Raw genomic sequence first — 25,077 nt, forward strand, 5'->3', positions numbered from 1 at the left:
GTTTAACACCAGTTTGCCCTTACATCTTGGTCTTATCCTGTCTTCTTATGGCATCACATTGCCTGCCAATATGATTGAAATGGAAAGCAAGAAAAAGATGAGATAATGATGAAAGGAAACAGAAGGTGCCCCCTCCTCACTTAAGTCTTGGAGGTGTCTGTGTATATGTGTGTCTGAAGTCATACCCAATTCTATTTATTTGGTTACATTATTTCTTACCCCATAAGGTCACCAAGTGGTTTACAGAGTTATAATCATACGGGCAAAAGAAATAAAACAATTTATATACAATTATAAAAAACAACTTAAACAATTCCAAATAAATTGCAGCAGAGTATAGATTCAACAAAGCAGAAGGTCCCACAAAAATACATTACTGCCAAAGGCAAAATAAGAGTACGTCTTCAGCATACAATGGAAGCTGTTTAATGAAGATGCTAGGTGCACCTCTGTAAAGAGAACGTTCCAAAAATTAAAGGTAAAGGTACCCCTGGCCATTAGGTCCAGTCGCAGACGACTCTGGGGTTGCGGCGCTCATCTTGCTCTATAGGCTGAGGGAGCTGGCGTTTGTCTGCAGACAGCTTCCGGGTCATGTGCCCAGCATGAAAGGTATTTCCTAGTTAGCTTTTCCTCGCACTTCTGAGAGTGACAGAACTACCAAGAGAACACCCTCTCAACTACCAAGAGTCTGTAGGTTTGGAGGTGGTTTTGCAATGCTTGGGGCCTAAGTCATTAGAGCTTTAAACAGCAATATGGGTGCCTTGAATTGGCCTCCAAAGCAAAGTACAACCTGTAACCCCTTATGTGAAGTATTTCTTGAATATCCAGCTGATCATTCCATTTTCCAGTACCTCATATCTTTATATTTCTAGGCTTAATACCAGGACTTTTTTTTAAAAGGCCTTGTGAATTCTGTCACCTTCAAGTCAGTGGGAAAGTTTCAAAAATTGGGTGCAGTATGTTCTTTGGTAAATATATTCGAAAGATAATTCTGATTCCTAAAAAAGGATGTTGGTTTGAGAATAGCTTTCTTTGAAACATACGAGTGCCCAGCTATGACTCCTATTTTAGCAGTCATTGGTTTTAATCAAAGCTCTTAATCCTCAGCAATTCTGAAGCTTGGGTACAATTTATCTTAACCTGGACACTCAGAAATAATGAGCTCATCAGAAAATTGGACAGTATAGTCCCTTATCCAGTTCTTGCTAGCAATATTTCTCCATATACATTGCAACATATGCTACTTGTTAAGCACAAATGCTGGTCTAAGCTTTTCTACACTGTGAATTGTCTGAGAAATAATATTACTAGCACTGTATATTATCTTTCTTCATGAAGAAAGAGAAACCTGAAATCCCAGCTCAGAGAATTTTAAGCTTCTTCTTCGTAGCAAGATAGCTAATGATGTTGAGAAAGAGCACCCATGCCCCCTGGTGGTAATATGCATTCTTTGTTAAAGGGATTTTGAATTTCCTTTCCTTTATTATTTTTTAATGGCTATTGTTTATTTTTGCTTTTGTTTAGAGGCATGTAATTTAATAATTTAATATACAGTACAATCATCTGAAACTTTTCTTCTACATAGGTTCAAGATTTTGCCATACTAGTGGCATAAAAAATGACATTCTTTCTGACTATCCTAATGAAACAATGAGATGTATCCAACTAAATTCTAATCCATGGGTAGGCAAACTAAGGCCTGGGGCCCGGATCTGGCCCAATCACCTTCTAAATCTGGCCCATGGATGGTCTGGGAATCAGTGTGTTTTTACATTAGTAGAATGTGTCCTTTTATTTAAAATGCATCTCTGGCTTATTTGTGGGGCCTGCCTGGTGTTTTTACATGAGTAGAATGTGTGCTTTTATTTAAAATGCATCTCTGGGTTATTTGTGGGGCATAGGAATTCGTTCACCCCCCCAAAAAAAAAAACTAGTCCGGCCCCCCACAAGGTCTGAGGGACAGTGGACCGGCCCCCTGCTGAAAAAAATTGCTGACCCCTGTCTAAATAGAGTAGTCCCATTGGAATTGATGTACCTTTGCTAGTCATGTCCATTAATTTCAATAGGTCTACTCTGAATATCACTTAACTTTGGATACAACCATATCACTTTTATACCCTCCCAACATTTCTCCGATGAAAATAGGGACGTCCCATTCCATAATGATAATTTTACTATTTATACATCTTACTGGGTTGCCCCAGCCACCCTGGGCAGCTTCCAACATATATAAAAACACAATAAAACTTTAAAGATAAAAAAACCCTTCCCTATACAGGATTGCCTTCAGATGGCTCAGGGGTCAGAAAACAGTATCAAAATTGACAACAAGAACTCTTTTGACACATGCCAGTGCTTCTGCATCTTTATCCCAGTTGTTTTTGTGTTTCTTTGTCATCCCAACTAAGGCAAAGGTAGAGGGACCCCTGACCATTAGGTCCAGTCGTGACCGACTCTGGGGTTGCGGTGCTCATCTCGCTTTATTGGCCGAGGGAGCCGGCGTATAGCTTCCGGGTCATGTGGCCAGCATAACTAAGCCGCTTCTGGCGAACCAGAGCAGCGCACGAAAACGCTGTTTACCTTCCCGCCGGAGCGGTACCTATTTATCTACTTGCACTTTTACTTGCTTTCGAATTGCTAGGTTGGCAGGGGCAGGGACCGAACAACGGGAGCTCACCCCATCACGGGGATTTGAACCGCCGACCTTCTGACCAGCAAGTCCTAGGCTCTGTGGTTTAATCCACAGCGCCACCCGCATCCCGTCATCCCAACTACTTGCAGTTAATTGAAGGCCACTCCCAAAGTTCCCTAGACTGAGAGTTTCAGAGAATCATAGAATTTCCTCCTGTAACCATGTACCTGGGAGTAAACCCAATTAAATTTGATGCAGCCGTCTAAGTAGACACTCTTACAGTATGTTCCACGTCTGTGTGAACTTACTCAGAAGTAACTGCCACAGCATTCAGAGGGGCAGTGATTCTACATTTATGTACAATTATGAGGAATATTTTTCATTGTCAGCAAGTCTGCTGTTGGTTAAGGATGTGCAATGCACTCAGATGGATCTATTCTCCTATTTGCTATCCTAAATCATACTGGGCACTGTGAGAAATAGGGTATGTTTGCAATCCCTGCTGCTTGCCAATATAATCACAGATTACAGTGTAGTGAGATAGATAAGAACCATGGTTTCATATAGGAGGAAATCAATTCTGGACAAAGTCCACAAATATCTTCCTTAAAGAGCAAACAGAAAGGAGGAAACATAATTGCTTTTATCTAAGTTTAAGATATATGAATTTTATCTAATTAATATGTTAGTCTTCTGCAAACATACTATTTAAAATAAATGAGAAGTAACCATAACACCTGTAATTCAAAATAGAAAATATTATGTGCATTGGCCACAGTAAGTTGCAAAAAGAGATAGCTATCAACGTAGGCAGCACCAATTTCTTATCTAACTTCCCAGGACGTTTAAGGAGGTCTGTTATATAACGTGTACCTATTAGTTAATGCTGGCAAAGGAAGGTTTGTTTAAAGGGTTGTATCAGCATCAATCCACAGTCCCACATAATCTAAAATCAATCTGCAGTTTCCCCACATTTCAGTATTCTCAGTTATGGCTACTGTTGTATTAAAGTGGAGAAAAATGGACATAAAGGTGTTGAATATGACAAGTGGTGTGAGCCTATGTATGTTTTCTCAGACACAAGTCCCATTGAGTTCAGTGGCAATTTCTCCCAGACAAGTGTTGCAGCCTAATTTACTTAATTGATTGATTTATAAATCAAGAAGTCTGTCCAAAAAAGGTTGGAGTGGAGATCCCCCGTAATGTGGGAAAACGTTGGGCAGATATGTAGCCAGGCCGATAGAAAGGCAGAAGGACTGGTTAGTGTGCATGTAGGATTGCAAATTGTTCATTGCCTGTAAATGCCCCCCCCCCTTTCAGGCCAGCTGTAATCATCATCATCATCATCATCATCATCATCATCATCATATTTCTTATATCCCGCAGATCTGACTGGGATGCCTCAGCAACTCTGGGTGGATTCCAACAAAAATACAGGAAAAACAACAACAATCTTTGAAAGCTTCCCAATAGGGTGTCTTCAGACACCTACAAAAAAATTAATAGTTGTTTAACTCTTTGACATTTGCTGGGAGGGCATTCCACAGAGCCAGTGTGACTACTGAAAGGGCCTTCTGGATCCCTATAGTCTCAATCTCTTAGTGAGGGAACTGCCGCAATGTCCTCAGAGCTGGACATCAGCGTCTGGGCTAAACAATGAGAGTGCCAATGCAGTTTCCCCTCTTCACCTGTTTTTCTTTGGGGGTTGGTAGACATATACGTTGGTTAAACAGACAACTTGTGTTCCATGGCTCCACGTGGGAACCATCAAAGACTGCTAAGGTCTGCCCCCATGATAATCAAAACTGAGTAAAGTCCACCCCAGGCTCTTCCTTTGTAGCTTGTCTGTGTTCTGTCCCACTACCAGAGTATCTGTATCACAGAGATCTGCACCTTATGTGCAAAGAGATCAAGGGGCAGGCAAGCAGGCAGGCAAGTAGGAAGAAGAGTATAGACAAAAACTGTAGAGCCACACTAAGAAGACTAACTTGGACCAAGACCTGATCCAGAAATGTTTATAGCCAGGTCAAGTCAAGTCAGTCCAGAGCAGTGAGGTTCTGGGCTGGAGTTCAAGAGTGGAATCACACTGGAGCTCTGGGAAAGGGAACATTGTTTTTCTCTCATTCTTTCCGAATGCTGGAATGGCACCATTGGACGCTACATTTTATAATTAGAAATATTGGATTGGTCCATAGGGGTGACTGTGAATCCTCTATCTTCTTACTGGTGGTTTTGTTTGGGCATCTGATATCATAGTAAGCCAGTAACACAGTGGGCTAGTGCATCAACCTATTAACCAGAAGGTTGGTGGTTCGAGCCCACCCAGGGACAGCTGTGGGCAGGATTCCTGCTTTGCAGGGTGTTGGACTCAGGGTCCCTTCCAACTCCACAATTCTATGATTCTATGATTTAGAAGTAAAAAAGGATGTCATGTTAGACCCAAGCTGGGAATGCCTTCAATAGGGACCCAATAATAAGCATTTCATTTTAAGCTTCTGAACAGTTCCATCCCCTAGGAATCCATGTTCAATTTCTTGCAAATTGGAAAGTACGTAAAGTTCATAGATCATGTTTCATTTGAACCACATATTTTCTAATTTGGCTGCTCAAACTTTCTATTCATAATGCAATAAGTATTAGTACCCATAAGAACATAATACGCAGGCACACACATATATGGAATTTGTATTGCATCAGAAAATCCATGACAATTTTTTTTTTTTTTGGTTGTTGGAAGAAATTCCCTCAAAAACTGACCTTTTGCTAATGAGGTGGTTAGTTGAAACAATTCTAAAGAAACATCCACATTAGCTGTATGATAGAGATGCATGGAAATATTTGAATCATTATGTCTAGCTTCAGGAGTGCCATTTCAGATTTGATGGGGTGAGCAGCGTTCATTAATGTCCGACATAGCTTGTATATACTGTAGATTCAAGATAAAGGGTGAAATCTTCTACACAAAGGATGAAATCCTCTACATTACCTTGGAGTAAGTGCCATTAAATTCATTGAGATTTTCCTTCAGAGTAAACATGCATAATACTATGCTGCACATTAATTTTTTAAAAATGCCTCTCTGTTTTAGCAGTGTTTTGTGTCATTTTAAAATTGTTGGGCATATGATAGAAAGAATTCTGATGAAGCAGAATTGATTTGATAACAAAATTGAAAATTTGTGGCCGACATTTCAACATATCATACTCCACTATGGATGACTTCACATATCCCTACTGTAAGTGTCCTTTTGTGCATAATCATGAGATTTTTAGTAACCTTGTGAAGGACGCCCATGTGACCATTTAATGTTAATTATTCTGCATATGGGAAGGGTGGTGCTGTGGGTTAAATCACAGAGCCTAGGACTTGCCGATCTGAAGGTCGGCGGTTTGAATCCCCGCAACGGGGTGAGCTCCCATTGCTCGGTCCCTGCTCCTGCCAACCTAGCAGTTCAAAAGCACGTCAAAGTGCAAGTAGATAAATAGGTAGATAAATACCTCCAGCAGGAAGGTAAATGGTTCTGGTTCGCCAGAAGCGGCTTAGTCATGCTGGCCACATGACCCAGAAGCTGTACGCCTGCTCCCTCGGCCAATAAAGTGAGATGAGCGCCGCAACCCCAGAGTCGGTCACAACTGGACCTAATGGTCAGGGGTCCCTTTACCTTTACCTGTATTCTGCATATGGACCTAGAGGTGACCAATATGAATTGTTCAAGCCCAAGGGCCATTTCATTTATTTTTCTTTTGAGACTGTGGATTTTCTTTAGCAAGAAGATCAATTCTTTCACCCAGCTTGCTCTGAGCTGAGATAATTTTGTGAAAGTGAAAACCACCCACCATGAGTTAAGTGCTAATAAGTCTTTTGCATGCATATCATCATACCTGTAGCTTTGGAGTACATAGTAAAAGCACATTAACTGCTCAGCACATATCAGGTGGTAGCCGGTGACTTTTATTTGACCAGCTTACCATTCGGCAGCAAGGGTTAAAATCCAGCATAAACCAGACAAAACACTGTTGCTGCCAACTGCTCATATTGCCATGCGAATGAGCCTTAGGTTTTGCCTTTTGTTTGTGAGACTTTAGCTATGCGTGCTGCATCTTCAGGATGAGAGATGACTAGAAGAGTTAGCCTGGTGAAGCCACAGCTCATCATGCACAGAGGTGAGTCTAGAAAATATGGGTCACCAGCAGTGTGTATGAGTGGGTGTTGGGTTCAGGTAGGTTGCGGAGAGGTGTACTCTGCAGAAAATCTCACGATCAGGGCCATATTAGACAAACTCTCTGATTGTGAAATAAAGGCACATTCTTTAAAAGGTAGCATAATTAAAGGAGAAGATATACGAGATGGAAATTTGACCTTCCAACAAACCAGCTTTGCTGTTTACAGAGGCAGATCAAGATCTCAACAACTCCAGAAACATTAAAGGAAAATAGAGAAAAATGTGAGTTTTGTGCCATTCAAAACATCTGCACATTTCTTTTTCCTCTAAATAAATTGAAATGATTGCTCCCTGCTTCCCCCAAAGGACACTGAAGTGGAATAAAGTATATTCATTTGTATGCAATAGAGCTTCGCCACCCAGGAATTTCAGTAAAAAAGAGCAGGCCACAAGAGCAAAGACTTTCAAACAGCACAGCAGCAGCAATTGCTTTTATCTTTTGCTTTTTTTTATTAAATGAGCTTAGGGACATGATTCTTCCCTAGGTGCATGCGCATAATTCTCATTAGCACTAATGGGAATTATGCATTCAAAGGAGAATATAACCCTAAATTGAGAGTTTATAATGCAACTGCTCCCCCCCCCCATTATATTTGAAAATGAGCCATAAAAGTAGGGCAGCCACAATGAAACAATGCTGGAAATCAAAACTGAAAATGAAAACTTTCTCTCTAAAGGGAAACTTCATTGTTCTAGTATGATTGCTGTTGCCATGCTTATTTGTAGCCCACGGTGTGCTAAGAGCCATTCCATTTGCAGTCGTGTTTCAGTTTTATCTAGTCAAATTACCTATGGCAGTCATTTTCGCACTCTATTCTGTGGGACCTTAGGGTTTTTTGGAAGCTTATTACTGAATCCTATAGATTAATAATGGCAGACAAACATCCTTTAAAAAAAAAAAGATTGTTCAATGTTATTGGTCTTTTGGAATACACAGCCATGTGTTGGGAATGTTCTCAATCCCAAGCTCAAGCACGGCTAGGATATGACATCTCTCATGCCTGTCTTGTGTCTATGTTAAATATGAGTGTGCTTTCGAATGCAGAATAATCTGCAGCCCATGGGAGCTCTGTGTGGCAAATATGTAGTGCGCTGCTACAAACAAGTCGAAAGTGGAAGTAAGTAAAGTTTGAAAACCTGCTACATAAATAGATAGGGTAGATCCACTATCCAACTACATAATTGATGATAATCTAGCCACACATCAACAGCAACTCCACTTATGGATGGATTGAAGGGGTGTATATGTGTGTGTACAATCAGTGGCGTAGCGTGGGTTGTCAGCGCCCGGGGCAAGGCAAGTAATTTGCGCCCCCTAACCCGTGGATTTGCGCCCCCTAACCCTAACCCCCAGATGTTGCGCCCGGTGCGGCTGGCCCCCCCTGCACCCCCCACGCTACGCCACTGTGTACAATGCTGTTTAAGGTAATATTGTTTGCGATATTTGAAAGAGTTTTTAGACTGTTCACAATTCTGGAAATAGTATTAGTTATGTCAAATATATGTTGCATTGGTTCCAGCACGAATCTTCAGGCTTTACCAGGATTTTAAATGCAAAGCAAAAAGTCAAACTTTCCCAACTATCCAAACGGCAAGTACTTACCGACTGAAAAGGATTGTTTGATCTGAGACTTTGAAGGTGCCCAGGGGTATAGAAGTGAAATGGCCAGTAAAACATTTATAGAACTCTGTGGGTTGTAGGTTTTTCTTTTCTAGGATATTTCCCAGTGCAACAGCAGCAATTTTCTGTGTGCTAAAATGAAACAAGAGCACTTGACTTACATTTTCTGCTGAACAAATATTCAAGCATATAGTATAGTCAGAATTATTGACCATAATTTATTATAATGAAAACAAACAATATCTTTTTGGGGGGAAATATGTTACATACGTAAATACTACCTGACCTCTGTGTACCTGCTTTAAAAGATCCTCATTTTATCAAAGGAACCTGTAAGCGAGTAGTTAAGCTAATACCATATACTGTTTTATATTGACATCTTGTAGGCTTGTGATTAAGATGTGCAAATAATATTGTTGTATCTGTTCCAACAGTTCTGATGCAGAAACGTAGCAAACTAAATCTAAGCTTGCAAAAATGAGAGAAACTATAATTGACAGCATTATTTTAAATACATAAATAATAGCACCAGTCCTGTCTCTGCTGCCATCACATCCACCAGCCCTATGCTCTACAGCTGGGAGAAGGGGCTCTTATGAATGTACTAACTCCTAGTGGGGATCATGAGGGTCTCTGTGTACCTATTCTGGTACAGCGGGTGGCGCTGTGGTCTAAACCACTGAACCTCTTGGGCTTGCCGATCAGAGGGTCAGCAGTTCGAATCCCCTCAACCAAGTGAGCTCCTATTTCTTTGTCCCAGCTCCTGCCAACCTAGCAGTTCGAAAGTATGCCAGTGCAAGTAGATAAATAGGTACCGCTGCAGCGGGAAAGTAAATGGCATTTCCGTGCGCTCTGGTTTCCATCACGGGGTTCCATTGCGCAAGAAGTGTTTTAGTCATGCTGGCCACATGACCCGGAAAGCTGTCTGTGGACAAACGCCTGCTCCTTTGGCCTGAAAGTGAGATGAGTGCTGCAACCCCATAGTCGCCTTTGACTGGGCTTAGCCATCCATGGGTCCTTTACATTTTTTTTACATGCATATAATCCTTTTTCATTATCGCAGAACACACAACTAGTGGTGAGGGTATGGCTAGCAGGTAAGGCAGACGGGGGACCCAGCATGCTTGTAACACTTGAGGAATATCATCTGAAGCCCTCTATTTAGAGAGCATATACCAATATGCTTTGGACTCTGAACACAGGTTTTAATGAATATGTGTTGGTCTGGGGCGGAACCTGCCGTGGCGATGCCACTTCCCTGATCCCCACATATGTTTGTTCAGCCTTTTTGAATGCATAAGGGGGCTTTTATCGCACATGGAAATAGCTTTAGATTTTTTTTTATAGAGTTGACTTCCTTTTTCCCCCTTAGAGTTTTGTTTACAACGTATACAACAGATGGTCTGCAAAGTGAGATTGAAGACTTGAAATGCTACTATAACATCAGCACAACTTCTGGACACCATTCTTCCTGAATCTTGAATAGTCTGCTGTTGTCTTCCCATTTGGCCAGTCCCTTAGAGGCACTTGCTAAACTTTTTGGGGCTTCCAGATGCTTTTTAATAAAGCTATAAAACTTCCATTTTAATATATATATATTACAACCACCTCTTTTATCAGGCAGGGTCGTGATGCAGCCCCCCTTCCTCGCCAAATAAAAAACAAAGAAATGCAAGCACTATTTATTACATAGCAGAAGCTGCATATCAAACAGAGATTTTAGTATGTAAATATGAAAGCCGGTTTTTCATTCTGCTTCTCTTTGCACTGTATTCTTTTCTTTAAAAACCCTTAACCAACACTACTTTGAGAAACTAGTAAATATTAGATTCCAGAGAGACCCCATTGATATTAGGGAATATTGCATATCACAGCCAATGTTGTTTATTGAAGCACTGCAGCACAGTCAGTCGGTAGAAACACTTGTCAGAATTTTTACTAATGTGCCCACATACAATCTGGAAAATCTAAAATCATCCATCATGCTGGCAGTTCAGTCCCTTCAGTTTAGGATCTGTCCATCATGTGATACAGATGTGATTTGAGGGGGGGGATCCTTCCAAAATAAAGAGCTACTCAGTCCCTACTTCTTTTAATATCAGTCAGGCAGACATTGTAGGAGCAGTCTGCCAAATTTAGTAATCCTGAGAGGTTATTAAAATGAATAAATAATGTACCTTTTAAGAAAAATTTGCAGTAGACTCAGGAGGCTGCATTTTCAGTGATCATAGTATAACCTCATTTAAATGAAAAATGTAAACTAATTAGAACCTACCTTTCTCTACTAAGGTTTTAAGCAGTTCAATGCCTTTACAGAGGAATCAAGAACAGGAATTCCTCCCTTCCCTTGAACAACTGCTGAATTCAATTAGGTAAAAAGGTAAAGGACCCCTGGGTGGTTAAGTCCAGTCAAAGGCAACTATGGGGTTGCAGCGCTCATCTCGCTTTCAGGCCAAGGGAGCCAACGTCTGTCTGCAGACATCTTTCAAGGTCATGTGGCCAGCATGACTAAAACACTTCTGGCACAACAGAACCCCGTGACGGAAGCCAGAGCGCACGGAAACGCTGTTTACCTTCCTGTCGCAGCGGTACCTGTTTAGCTACTCACTGGCATGCTTTTGAACTGTTGGGTTGGCAGGAGCTGAGACAGAGCAACGGGAGCTCACTCCGTCACAGAGATTTAAAGCACCAACCTTATGATCGGCAAGCCCAAGAGGTTCAGTGGTTTAGACCACAGTGCTACCCACGCTGAGAAGTGCCCGAAGAATGCCTCTTTGTGGGTTATTCTAACTGGAACTTGGTTTTATACTATGCATCATTGGTATTCCTTTTAGATTTCCTTAGCCAGTACAACTAAGATTAATAATAAGAGCACCAAACAGATGCACCTACTCAGCGGATTCTGTGTATGTTGCTGTATAAGCACAGAACTGGGATGTACTAGGGAGCGACAGATTGCACATTCCGATTCTATATTGCTTGGAGCTTAATTTTGTGCTTAGTCTTAAATGTTGTATGTATTTTGTTATTTCTTCTAGAAATTGTTTCTCATGTTTGCATTCTTATTATTTAATCAAATAGTGGTGTGGTATGGTATGTTTCACTAGGTATTCCTAAGCAAGAACAGGAAGCCTGCTATAATCAGTGCCAGCTTTGTGTTTCCTGCAGGATTTTCGTTTCATCCCAAGGCATTCCATCTTTAAAAAAATGGATAAAAAACATTTTGCAAAACGGTAGGCAAATATATAATAAGCGACCCCTGTTTTAAGAATTCCTGTGCATTTTTCACATAATCTGACCAAAAGAAAACCAGAAAGCCCACCATATTAGTTCTGTCATCATTTTATTTCTCAATCATCTTGTCAAGTGTCCACTGTGAAGTGCTAATTAGGAGCAAGGAGTTAATTGGATTACCACAGAGGTCTAACCTGAATGTCTTTCCTCATGAGGTGCTTAAAAGTGCATAAATTATCTCTCGTTCAGCATTCAGCTCCCCTGTTGATTGTGGACCCTGCAAGGAAGAGAAAGTAAGTGTGATTGAGCAAGCCTGATGATCCAGAAATGTACCTCTGTAATCTTATTACCACAATTAACAGGGGGTGGCAGATAGATCCCTCAGGCATTCCTATCTTCATCAATCTTCCAGTGATAAAACGAAGATAGAGGAAGGTTACACACAAAAGGCACAAAATATTCAAGAACACTTTAAGATGGCTTGATTTGTGGGTTTTTCTTTCATGTTGGTTATGTCAAATCATAAAATTATTATGCTTCTTTGTTTACTCAAATGATAGCAGTGCTGTCTTATGACTTAGGAATTTATGAGACTCATTCTAACACAGTTAGTTAGCATACTGCCAATATTAAATTATGTGAGGATTATGTATCTCAGGAAGCACACAAACAAGGTTTGGTTTCAGTAATAACTGCTGATTTGCACCATAAAGTTTCATAATCAAAGGTTCATATGGTTATGCAAAACATGCACTAAAACTAAAAGTGAGGCAGATCCTTCTTCTGGACATATTGGGTTGGATCCAGATTAAGTAAATTGAACTTCAGTCTCACTGAAATCAATGGGACAAGTTAGTCATAGTTTGCCTTAGATCCCATTGATTTTGAATGCAAAGTAAGTGCAACCAACCCAGTCTAGATCCAATCCATTATCATTTATTACCAAGCACAAAGATCAACACCTTCCACGCACCCAGGTGGCTAACAATTAAACTTTATGGCAAGCTCCGATGGAAAAATCCTCTGCTAAGGACCTGGACCCCCTGATGATCAAAAACCCAGCTGAGCAAAGAGAGCCCCTTGACTGAAGACCCAAGTCTATTACCAAAGGGGACTCTAGAAGGACCCTTGGGGTGAGGGTTCCGATCCACCTCTGACACAAGAGGCTTTGGCCAAGTCAGAGGGGAAGTTTGAGTCACACACAAACACCGTATCCTTCAGAACATTTGTTCCAGAAGATCCAAACCACCCAACAATGGTGTGTGCATGAGAGCCCAATGTTCACTGCACAAGTAAAGAGCTCCTTGAGAGTAATGATAATGCTCAAGAGATGAGGTTTTTAGAACAGACTCGGGCACTTGCAGCTGGTGTTGGCTGTGGCCTGGGCTATATCAGCCTTCAGTTGGAGTCTGCCAGATGTGGGACCAATGAAAGTACCAAGAAAAGAGCTGATTGTAAATCTCAGGGGAGATAGCTCTACAGCTGAGAAGGCCCTGCTTCTCAAGCCTGGCAGCCTCATCTCCCTTCCTGACATGCATGCAAGCAGGGTCTCTGTAGCTGATCTCAAATTTCCAGCAGGTTCATAGGTCTTTTAAGTTCCTTGGCCCCAAACCATTAACCCCTAAGTATATTGCAAGTGGAGCAGAATTCCCTTCCAAAGCTCCAAACTTCTATTTGTTCAGATTCCTAGGTTTGGGGAATGGGCTTGCATCATCTGTGGTGAGAACTTAACCTTGGTTGCTGCCTCAGCTATGGATGCAAAATGTAATATACTGTATGTTAAAATCACCTGTTGAAAGCTGAGCTAGAACTTTGCCCATTACCAAGTTATTATTAACTCATTCCGCTTTTCACTGACAAAAAACATTTTGGCGCCAGTGCTGCTGTGGCTTCTTTTTGTTCTTCCTGCTGTGCCTGTCTCTTGTGCTATTAGCATTATCAGTGGAGATAAGAAACTGTTTCTTTCTTAGTTATAGCACAGTGACTGGTGCCCTTACCTTTGGCAGAGAGGACTTTGACTCATCTGAATGTTTATTTATATAGTCCATGATGCCTCTTATCTTATAAATGCAGTTCTTGTATACCTCTCCCCCTCATCATTTCAGTGCTTTCCTTTTTTAGAGTGGTGCTAAGTACTCTGTGACCTGGAATTCTGTGCCTAGTGCATGAACTGAGTCATATATTTTCCTAGCAATGAACTGTTTCACATCCTAGGTGAACCTGACACAGAAAAGCCCTAATGAGCCCACAGCTTCCTTCTGCTTTGTGTAATGCTTTTAAACAATTGATTGCCCACAACCCACATGAAAACATAATAAGCCTTTTACTGGCACATGGCACAGTGAGCCAAAATATGACTGCACAAGCCTTTGAACTTCCAGAGAGAAGGTTGCAGCAAGGGATGTGGAGAAATGCAATTAAGTTTGATTTTAAAGGCAAACCTACAAAATATCACGCTTTCTGAAAGAATATGCAGACTGAAAGGCAGACATAATTCAAAATGCATGCTTCTCTGACTTTTGAAATGCAGGTCTCTAGCCAAGTAATGTGGGGGGAAATGCACATATTACGGTAAACTACATGTTAAAAGGGACACAGGTGGCGCTGTGGGTAAAACCTCAGTGCCTAGGACTTGCTGATCGTATGGTCAGCGGTTCGAATCCCCGCGGCGGAGTGAGCTCCCGTCTTTCGGTCCCAGCTCCTGCCCACCTAGCAGTTCAAAAGCACCCCTAAGTGCAAGTAGATATATAGGTACCGCTTTATAGCGGGAAGGTAAATGGCGTTTCTGTGTGCTGCGCTGGTGCCGGCTCACCAGAGCAGCTTCGTCACGCTGGCCACGTGACCCGGAAGTGTCTCCGGACAGCGCTGGCCCCGGCCTCTTAAGTGAGATGGGCGCACAACCCTAGAGTCGGACATGACTGGCCCGTACGGGCAGGGGTACCTTTACCTTTACTTTACATGTTAAAATACTCTTATTGGTAAAAATAACAGACAAAAATATTTTAAATTGGGGGAAAATGCTTTGCAGGGAAGCTAGTTGTGAAGTAGCTCCTGTACTCAATGGGACTGATGCCTCCGCATGATGGCTATTGAGTGAAAGCATTGATCCCACAGGCCTCAGGCAGGAAGGAGAGTCACAGCAATGGGTCTACCATCTCCAGGGAAGCTTCCAGGGTAGCTTCCAGTCAGGTAGGTCTGCAATTTCCTGTCCTGTGTATCTCTTCTTTCTGCCTGGTGATAGTGCCCCACGCTCTGGATGGTTTACTCTGGGTCATCCACCCCAATTTGCACTGATCCATGACTGACCTCCAAATTTTATTGATTTGGGTCAGGACTCAGCTGAATTCAGTGCAGAGCCCTATATGTTACTATGTGAATGGACCCCCTTAGTCCATAGTTACATCTTCTGTGGCATCCTTCATTCTTATCGCTCATAACCTGCTTCTGATGGCACAACCACAAGATTCTTACAGTTCTGGGCTCAGTATACTGCAGTGTGTGATGAGCTGTTATGCACACAATTTCTCATGCAATGTCCGAAGTAATCTTTTGGCCTTTTCTCAGATATGCGTGCTTCCTGTTAATTTACATGTATGGTTAAGGCCACAGCTCTCATGTGTCTGACACTCTGAATTAGGATAAAGATTGGAAACACTTACTGAAGTAGTACAGCTTACTGAATCAGAAAAGTCATGGTTTATTGCAAATATGATCTCAATTGAATCGGTAGATAACCCCATATAAAAGAGAAGTGGAGAAATGGGTGTGTTTATCGGTAGAGCAACACATATTGTTGCACAAAGCGTGTTCTCCCTAGCAGAGAGCACGTGTTGCGGTTGGGAACAGGCCACCCTCCAGTGACTAGGCAAATTTAGTTGAATCCCGACCATTTAAATGGTTAAACTGGGTTGCTGGGGTGTTTTGATTTTTGCCAATTCGGAGGAGGGGTCAGAGTCTATATATACAGGGGCCAGACGTTGGCACGGCCTCTTGGCCGTTTTGCATCGGATCACCCTCCCTCCCTTGTTTAAGGGGGGTATTGAAGGATTGCTTGACCTTGCTATGCCTGTCATGGGGTCGTTCGCCTTGGTGCGAGGGCCTGGTAGGAATTTTGCCATCTGGCTGATTGGCTGGTGCCATTTGGTTTTTGCCTACTGTGTAGCAAATCGTCACAACTTGTAAGGTTGGCGGTTAGGCATTGGTTAAATTGGTGCTTGGAGGGGTAAGTGCCTACCCCTCCAAATGATGCGAATGGGAATTCCGTTAAAGGAAATCCAGGGGCTTGCCATTCTTTCGTCCTTGTCCGTGGAGCCGGACTTGGGCCGTGCAAGCCCCAACGGAACATGAGGGTGAGAAGTGAGGGTCTGTTTCCCGACCTCACTTTCTCATCCAATACTTGTTTCCCACGCTGGCTTCCGGTGGAGTCCGGAAGGGCCAGCTCTGTCCCTGAGGGCAAGGACAGATAGTCATAACCAATGCCTAAGCAACCACTCACATTTTTGTATTGAATAAAGTTGTGGCCAAAATTATGCCAAAAACCTTAAACAAAAATTGATGTGTGAAGTGTGAATTATTGGGGGGCTACTGTGACTCAACACGCAAATCATAAAATACAAGCTAAACATCCACAACAAACAATTCCAGCAAATTTAACAATACAAAGGGAGAATAAAGACTAAAAATGAGCTATGCATGGCGTTGCACTTCAATCTATACTTTATAAGCAGTCTTCTGACTTGCCCCACAAAATGTAAACAATTCCTGGGTGCACCTAAGTTCTTAAAAGAAATAAAGGAAATACTTCTATGCTTATTATTATTTCCCGAGAGAAACTTTTTTTTAAGTGTATCATAGTACTTCCCATTTTCTAATTCCTCTGTTGCAGTATTTTATGTTGCTTTTCTGTTGTGTGAGAGCTCAAATAAAATACAGAAATTAACCATTAGGGAAATGTCAAAGAAATGGAATAAAGAGCCATGTGAATGCAGCCTAAAGCATCCATTGCAATCTTCAATTAAGCAAGGGCAATACTGGCTTTATATAGAATTTGTAATGTCTTAAGATGAGGTCACCAAACTTTTCCATTCTCCTGACTGGTGGCTTCAAAGACTGGCCAGTGGCCAAGATCATGGCTAATAAGCAAAGCCCACCACCCTTGCGATTGTACTTTCTCATGCTGTAAAAAGGGTAAAGGTAAAGGTACCCCTGCCCGTACGGGCCAGTCGTGTCCGACTCTAGGGTTGTGCGCCCATCTCGCTTAAGAGGCCGGGGGCCAGCGCTGTCTGGAGACACTTCCAGGTCACGTGGCCAGCATGACGAAGCTGCTCTGGCGAGCCAGAGCAGCACACGGAAACGCCGTTTACCTTCCCGCTATAAAGCAGTACCTATTTATCTACTTGCACTTAGGGGTGCTTTCAAACTGCTAGGTGGGCAGGAGCTGGGACCGAAAGACGGGAGCTTACCCTGCCGCGGGGATTCGAACTGCCGACCATGCGATCGGCAAGCCCTAGGCGCTGAGGTTTTACCCACAGCGCCACCCGCGTCCCACTTCTCATGCTGTAGTTTTACCAAAAGACCACAGTCCTTTCTCATGACATTATACATTCCTGCACACCATTAACTCCTTTAAGTCAGCCCCAAAAGAGTCTATAATTAGCCAAATAGTTTTGGGTTAATATAGAGGCCTTATATAAGGTCTGAGAGATAATCTGATGAAATGCCACACTTTTCTTGTGGTTGCAAGATATCTTCTGTGTATTGTTGTTGTTGCTATGTTATTTATTAGATTTCATCATAGGATCTTGTCTTTCCCATACAGTGACTTTCCCATAAAGTTAACAAAGTAAGAAAGGCACCTTAAGAACCAGCTAATTTTAGTGGTTGTTGTCATAATCGTATTAACTTTAATAAGCAGGAGGCTGATTCAGAGGCACAAAATGCATTTTTTTTTGTAACATAGTCACAATGAGAGTTATGCAGGGAAAGCATATGCGCTTAAATGTTTAACAGAAGTGTGTGACATAAAAATAACATATTGCAGAATTGGTGTTTTGCTAATACTCTTTTAAATTTGACTTTTAACAAGACAGTGTGCTAATTTGGATGTGTGTCAAATGGCCAACCCTCTTATATTTCAAATTTCTTACATTCCCCCAGCAGGCAAGGCTATCCATCTAAGAGTTCTTTTCATAAGCATAGGCTCTAAGTGTCAGCAAAAATAAGCAACTGGACTTTTCCCCAGGTTTTCATTGCAGATCCGTCGATGCAGTTTATTCACCTTTTTTCACAGCAGCTAGCACTGCAGAATGGATCGAATCATTTAACACACCTGCCACAGGAAAGCTGAGTCTGACTTCATCTTGCTAATGGAGGGCAATCCTGTGCATGTAACCAAATTATTTCCCCACAGATGGATTAACAATATGTCAGGCACTAGCTTCTTTTCACATAGATCTGGAATTAAAGGGATTCTTCTTCTTAAAACACACACACACAAAAAACCACTATGCTTTCCCATTCTGTGTCAGCAACTTCTTTTGCTTGTGTAGTCATGATTAAAAGGAGAAAATAAAAACAGCACAATGAGACTGTAAATCTCAAAGAAACTGCAGATACTGCTGAGCCAACATAAACTTCATCGAAACATGAATCTGTGGGGATTCAGATATGTAAAACATTTCTCAGAAAAGAAACCAGCAAGACTTCTGGCCAGTTTGACACTGACAAGGTTTATGAAAAGCACTTAACAAAACAGTGCTCGATGGCAGCCCGTCTGCATGTAACAGACATTTAACGGTACTTGACACAGAGGCTGGTTGTCTCCTATGAAACGCTAAAAAGAAATTACAAAATAAAAACAATGTTTTTTGTGGTTTTCAATTAATTCCTGACGAAACAGTGTGAAAAAACAAGAACATAAACATGCACATAACCTGGAAGATAAATTAATATAACCATTTATTTTGTAGCTGGCAACATGGAAGAAGACAGATATCATTGGAGAGGAGTCCATTCCCATGAAAGGTAAGTTCAGGTATTTATTCTGTCCCTTCACCAGGTATAGTTGCTTAGATAGCTTTTCTATCAAGGATATGTCCCATACTTTATTGTACCAACGATCCAGAGTAAGAACTTTTGAGCTTTTCAGTGTTGGGCTGTTAATATCCTAGCTACCATGAGAAGAAAACCAATTGGTTTCTTGTTAGCAAGCAACACTCGGTTTGTTTCCATATACACATTTAATAATGCCAATTCTGGTATTGCAGTTATTGCTGTTCTTGTTATTATTATTCTTTATTTCTGCAAAAATAGAATCCCAAAAATGTTTAACTTTTTTGCAGTCCCACCACATGCAAGAAAATGAACCCACCTCACCACAGACTGCTCAGCATTGAGCTGTGGATGTTTTGAACATATACAAAAAACTTATTGGTGTCAGGTACCATGTTTTGCATTATTTATTAAGTTGAGGTTGCTCTAAACAGTTAACAATATCACAATATTTCAAATCAGAAACTGGAAGCTTCTTAGGAAGAGTAATGAGGGACAAACATCGCCGAAATAAAGTGCTGCGCATTCCTGAACTTCCTGTTTGTGATCTGCACAGCACAGGAGACTGCAGAATGTATTCAAAGTTGCATTCTAAAATTTATTCATTCCAAGGAAGGGAAAGATTTAATGTGTCTAACCTGTAACTTGCATGAACTGATGGACGTAACCTTTCCAAAGTTATAATGACTGGGTTTTTTGGGGGGTAGGCTATATTTCCTTTTTGAGCACTGAAATGTGCTCTATGTCAGCCTGTTGTGTGAACTACTGAATTTAAGAGGGTGGTGATGCTGGGAAATTTCCCATAGTTTTCTGGATTGCCTTAATCAAAGCCTGCTCCTGTTGTGCATACCTGATGGAAGATTTATATGAATTAGTTCAACACCGATAAAAGCTGAACATTACCACTATTTTTATTTCTTAACTCAGGCATAGGCAAACTCCTGCCCTCCCGATGTTTGGGTCTACAATTCCCTTCCTCCCTAGCGAACAGGACCATTATGCTTATCTTAACTGAATTAGGATGGATTCCCTGTAACATGTTTCTACCATAATTGTCATTATTTTTGAAGTTACTGTAGGATGGAGATTCCCTTGACTTAGAATGGAACATTGGAAATGATTTTCTTTCAAAGCTGGGAAGCAAAGGAAAAAATATATACTGTGTTGTGTAAATATCTATCATTTATTAGGCAGAGGGCCTTCTCAGTAGTTGCGCCCGCCCTGTGGAATGCCCTCCCATCAGATGTCAAGGAAATAAACAACTATCTGGCTTTTAGAAGGCAGCCTTGTTTAGGGAATTTTTTAATGACTGATGTTTTATCGCATTATTATTATTATTATTATTATTATTATCATCATCATCATCATCATCATCATCATCATCATTAATTCTGTTGGGAGCCACCTAGAGTGGCTGGGGAAACCCACCCAGATGGGTGGGGTATAAATAAATTATTATTAGTAGTGTAGTAGTAGTAGTATTGCTGAATGGAGCAATATCAAAGATCAATATGAAAATAAAGATCTACAGTAAAAGTATTTTTTTTCCAGTGTGAGGAACTTTCTGCTTTCCCATTTAAAATAATGTGGGTGATAGAAGCTTGTGGGGTGTATTTTCATTATGTATAAGACCTCAGATAAGGTTTTTTACTCACCTTTCCTCAAGGCCTAATTCACCCTCACATGTCTCACCCCCTCCTGCATATTCTTTGCAGCTCCCAACATTTCATTGTGTAATGGTTCTGACAGTCTTATTGAACTAGATCGTACTGCTGAATTTCTGTAATAAAAAATAACAGCAACCCCTGCTAATGTAATTCTACAGAGGGCAGCATTCTTTTGCATACAAAATCTTGCCATTTGGGCAGTTTTCTAAAGCAAGAAAATTTTTGCCTCCAATATCCCCTTAAAAGATTAATTTATGTACCTGGCACAATTCCCTCTGATTTCTAACATGGCTCTTTCTTTGATTGCAGGAGCTCAAGAGTTTTGGAAAAGAAAAAAAGATGCAGTAGGCCGCCACACTTTCTTTAGTGGAAGAAAGACCATGCATAGGGTTTGGATTAGGAATTATAGCATTATAAAATGTGAGCTTTCCCTTTAAAAGCTATTTCTCTCCAACCTGGTGTTGATGGGAGTTTTGGTCCAGATACAGTAGTGTTAATACTGCGGGTTAATAAACTGAGCTTGGATCCCAGAAAAATGGAGGTCTGGAGGGTGGGTGGTTCCTGTGTCCAAGAGATGGGTCAATTACTTGTTCTGGGGTTATTCCTTAACCAATCTCTATGACTAAAGGCCCAAGTGACCTCTGTGGCCAGGAGTGCTTTTTAGTAATTCTGACTGGTACTCCAGCTGCAACAGTTCCTGCACCACAGCAATCTGACCACAGTGGAAACCTCATGACTTGATTACCGTAACAAGCTTTATGTGGGTCTGCCCTTTTATCTGGTCCAGAAGCTGCAGCAAGTGCCATAGAACTTCCCACATGACCATGGAGGGATCTCCCTATTTGATGTGTGTCATGGGGGGATTCTAAACCCTGATGAAGTAAAAATCAACCCTGCTGTAGTAATCAGCCAGCAGTTGGGCTCATTGATTCGGGGTGCATGCCCAACACCTCTGCCAAAGCCTGCTTACATCTGTAAACAATAAAGATGTGGCCATTTCAATCCCAATACAGTCATACCTTGGGTTGCAAATGTGATCCGTGTTGGAGGCGCGTTCACAACCCGCAGTGTTCACAGCCTGAAGGACCACGTCTGAGCATGCCCGTGATGCGATTTGGCACTTCTATGCATGCACAGAAGTCATTTTGTGTTTCCGCGCATTCACAAGTGCCAAAACCCGGAAGTAACCTGTTCCAGTACTTCCGGGTTTGGCGCAGTCTGCAACCCGAAAACACGCAACCCGCAGCATTTGTAACTTGAGGTATGACTGTTGTCATTTTTTATGCTTCCCACACCCAAGCCCCAGTGGCCTCAGGCTCACTCTGATGAACTAAATGGAAAGGAAATTGTTGTAAAGCTCCCAAAATGAAGGAGAAGGGGGGGGGAAGCTGCCTGCATTCCCTCCCCATTCAGATTTCTCTGCCCATGTGAACTTCACATGTGGAAATGGGATGGGATAGACTAATGGATGAACTCATACAAAAATAGCATAATCAGGGGGGAAATGATGCTTTTACTTATCCCTATCTTTATCCAGGAATGGAGGATCATTTAAAAACCTCGTGTTAGGTGACGGTATCTCTTCAGCAAACCCTGGGCAACTGTGTGTGTGGTTTGAAGATAAGTGGTTTGAATGTGAATGGACCTTTCCAAGCTGACTGCCACTGTTTCTAGCAGTTTAGAACTTTGATTTCATATCTTGTTGGTGCAAAGGTAAATTGACACAAGGCTTCCAATACCTCTAGCCTAGAAGCAATATAGAATGTCACATTAATTTCACTGGTGACAGATAAATGGTGGAATAATAATAATGTAAAGTTGACAATTAACATTTATAACCTTGGGTGTTTTGTTTACATACGTTACGTTGAAAAATATTATCTTTCTAAACAGGAGTTACATTTTCATACTATGTATATGTTCTTGAGGACATATCATTACACTGGATGACAGAGAAACCTGGGCTGAAATGACTGAGTGTAAATGAAGATTAAAGTTGCAATTAGTTTCTAATCACCATCGGTATATAAATATCTGCTCAAGCAGATCATTGTTCTTGTTATTCTTACATGCATCGGGTGGCAATCCTTAATTTGTCACCATTTTCCATCCTGAAATGAACCTGATAAATAGATCAAAGAAAAACTGCATTCCTCTTACCAGCTATGAAATTTTGTTTGCTGCTCTGTTTACAGTATCATTATGCATTTGCATTGGATTATTAACACTTTTGTGGTTCGAAAGTAAACCAGCTGAACAAGGTAAGGATTCAACATTGAGTTCTGAAGTCAACTGCTCATGTTACTTTAATTATTTGTCATGTTTGATGCTAGGCAGATGTACTGCTGCTTTGAAAAAGAATCATTATACATAAAAGTAGTGAACCCTTAGACCATAATTTAAATACTAAAGCATATGTTCACTGAGTTAATGACAGAATAGAACAGGGTGACTTTAAAGTTGATATGGAAGTTGCTTTTGTACTTAGCCTTTTGTGTGAATTCCTTTAATTTACAAGTTTGAGAATTGATTGTATGAGCTATAGGGCACTTGCTTAAATCAATGGAATGTTACAGTGCATTGAACAAAAAGATAGATGAAGGAAAAATAAGTTCTTTTGTTGAAGCATGTTTGGCACCACATTCTGCAAAGTGCTAAGTGTTTCTAATATGACAGTACCCCTGTGGTACATTTTACTAATAAGTAATTCAACACTTGGTTGGGACACATTGGTTCGAATCCCACAACGGGGTGAGCTCCCGTTGCTCTGCCCCAGCTCATGCCTACCTAGCAGTTTGAAAGCACGTCAAAGTGCAAGTAGATAAATAGGTAGGGAAGGTAAACGGCATTTCCATGCACTGCTCTGGTGTCGGGTGTTCTATTGCACCAGAAGCGGCTTAGTCATTCTGGCCACATAACCTGGAAAAACTGTCTGTGGACAAACGCTGGCTCCCTTGGCATGTAAAGTGAGATGAGCACCGCAACCCCAGAGTCGTCTGTGACTGGACTTAATTGTCAGGGGTCCTTTACCTTTACCTTTTAATTCAACAGTTTGAGTCCCAGTCTCATGTTACATTTGGAGATCATGTTAAATTTGCCACAGAACTGTCACCAGAAGTTATATTTTCATGGGAGATTGATCACTGTCATCATCATCACCATCATTTACTTGTATGCAACCTTTGAAAATAAACCATGCTTAGGGCAACTCACAACATCAAAAAGATAACATAGTTCACTAATGGTGTCGTGCCCAACCACATGATGTCAGTCTCTTTGCATCTGCTAGTGACAACCAGGAACATGAAGCAGAGGCATTGCTCCATGAACAAATTAAGCTGCATTTAAAGGGACAACACGAGGAACATTGGATTTATTTAAGAGATTGCTTTTCAAACCTTGCTGTTTTTCAGAACTGGAAAAAAAAATCTTAGGCTGGATTAAATAATTTTAATATTTAAGGTGCTATTTTTAGATCTCAAATGACTGAAATGAACTTTATTTTATAAGATTACCAATCTGAAAAATCAAAATGACTGTAGGAAGGTATTCTCTACATTCACCAAAGCAATACATGAGTTCTGACAGAAAAGGTCAGACATATCTGTGTCAAATCAAAGCAGCCTCTTTCAAAGTGGTACATCAGAGAATTGTATCTATTTCATGCCCAGAGGAAATAGCATTAATCCTTAGTTCTTATAATACCCTGAAAGTATTCAATTTCCTCAGCATGATTTCCTGTATGGGATAAAATTGGCTGCCTAGCCATTGTCCCTTCCTTAGACAGAAGTGACACAACTTCCATAGCTGATGCCAACCAGTGTGTGTGTGTGTGTGTGTGTGTGTGTGTGTGTGTGTGTGTGTTGCTACAGGAAATTTCCGCCATTCCTCTGCAGTAGAAGTGTAACTATATAAAAGAAAGCATTATGTCCAGGCTGCGGTTGCAGAGGTGGATTTAAGGGAGTTTGACTGCAGTGGTAGCTGAACCTCAGCAGAGCCACAGGGGACACTGCAACTATTATTTCGAACAGAAATTGACATGTGAAGGGTGTAGAATTTTGGCATTGGCCAAAAGCTGCTGAAATTTGAGATCCCAAGGTCTGCCACTGCAAGGTTGGGTATTTACACCAAACCCATTGTCAGAGATATACTTCAAAATTGTGAGGAAACTTATAAGCATAACATAAGGTTTGTCACTCATTCCTCCTTGATGTTGTGGTTCCATTTTGGAATTCACAGAAAGTGGAAAGGACAGCTCTAAATAAAATGAGAGAAATGTATCCTTGCTGGTATATATCTCCTTTAATTATATCAGATGTGAGCAGAACTACAGCCCAGGGCAAATTCACCATACTGTCAGGAGCATCTTTCAGTCCGGCTTTGCAAGATAAATCATCAACAGCCTTTAAAGCTCTTGCCTTTGATGTTCAGCAAATGGTAAGTATCAACCAATACATTCTTTACCAAATTACAATCAATTAGCTTTCACAGGTTCCTCTATATTGTCTTTCAGTTTTAAATCTATCTAAATTCTCTGCCATTTACATGCAGATATCAGTAGTGAGAGAGATCCAGTTGTGGTAGCCATTTGTGGAAATGAAATTTACCCTTCATCCTCTCCCCCCTGCAGCCCGCCTCTAATCTGCTTCAG

The 25,077-nt window shown here is 41.2% G+C and overlaps 1 protein-coding gene across 2 annotated transcripts in view; it reads left to right on the top strand.

The window, feature by feature from the left end:
- The first annotated feature begins 22,358 nt into the window (after positions 1-22,358).
- Positions 22,359-25,077, top strand: part of TMPRSS15 (transmembrane serine protease 15) — a 53,090-nt gene continuing 50,371 nt past the window's right edge. For both annotated transcript variants that reach the window (XM_081199623.1, XM_081199622.1), the window contains exons 1-2: positions 22,359-22,687; positions 24,742-24,863. In XM_081199623.1, the coding sequence (XP_081055749.1) occupies positions 22,543-22,687; positions 24,742-24,863 (267 nt within the window). In that variant the 5' untranslated portion in view covers positions 22,359-22,542. The remainder of the gene's footprint in view (positions 22,688-24,741; positions 24,864-25,077) is intronic.

Source organism: Podarcis bocagei (genome assembly GCF_964188305.1).
Source record: "Podarcis bocagei genome assembly, chromosome: 6".
Lineage (NCBI taxonomy): Eukaryota > Metazoa > Chordata > Lepidosauria > Squamata > Lacertidae > Podarcis > Podarcis bocagei.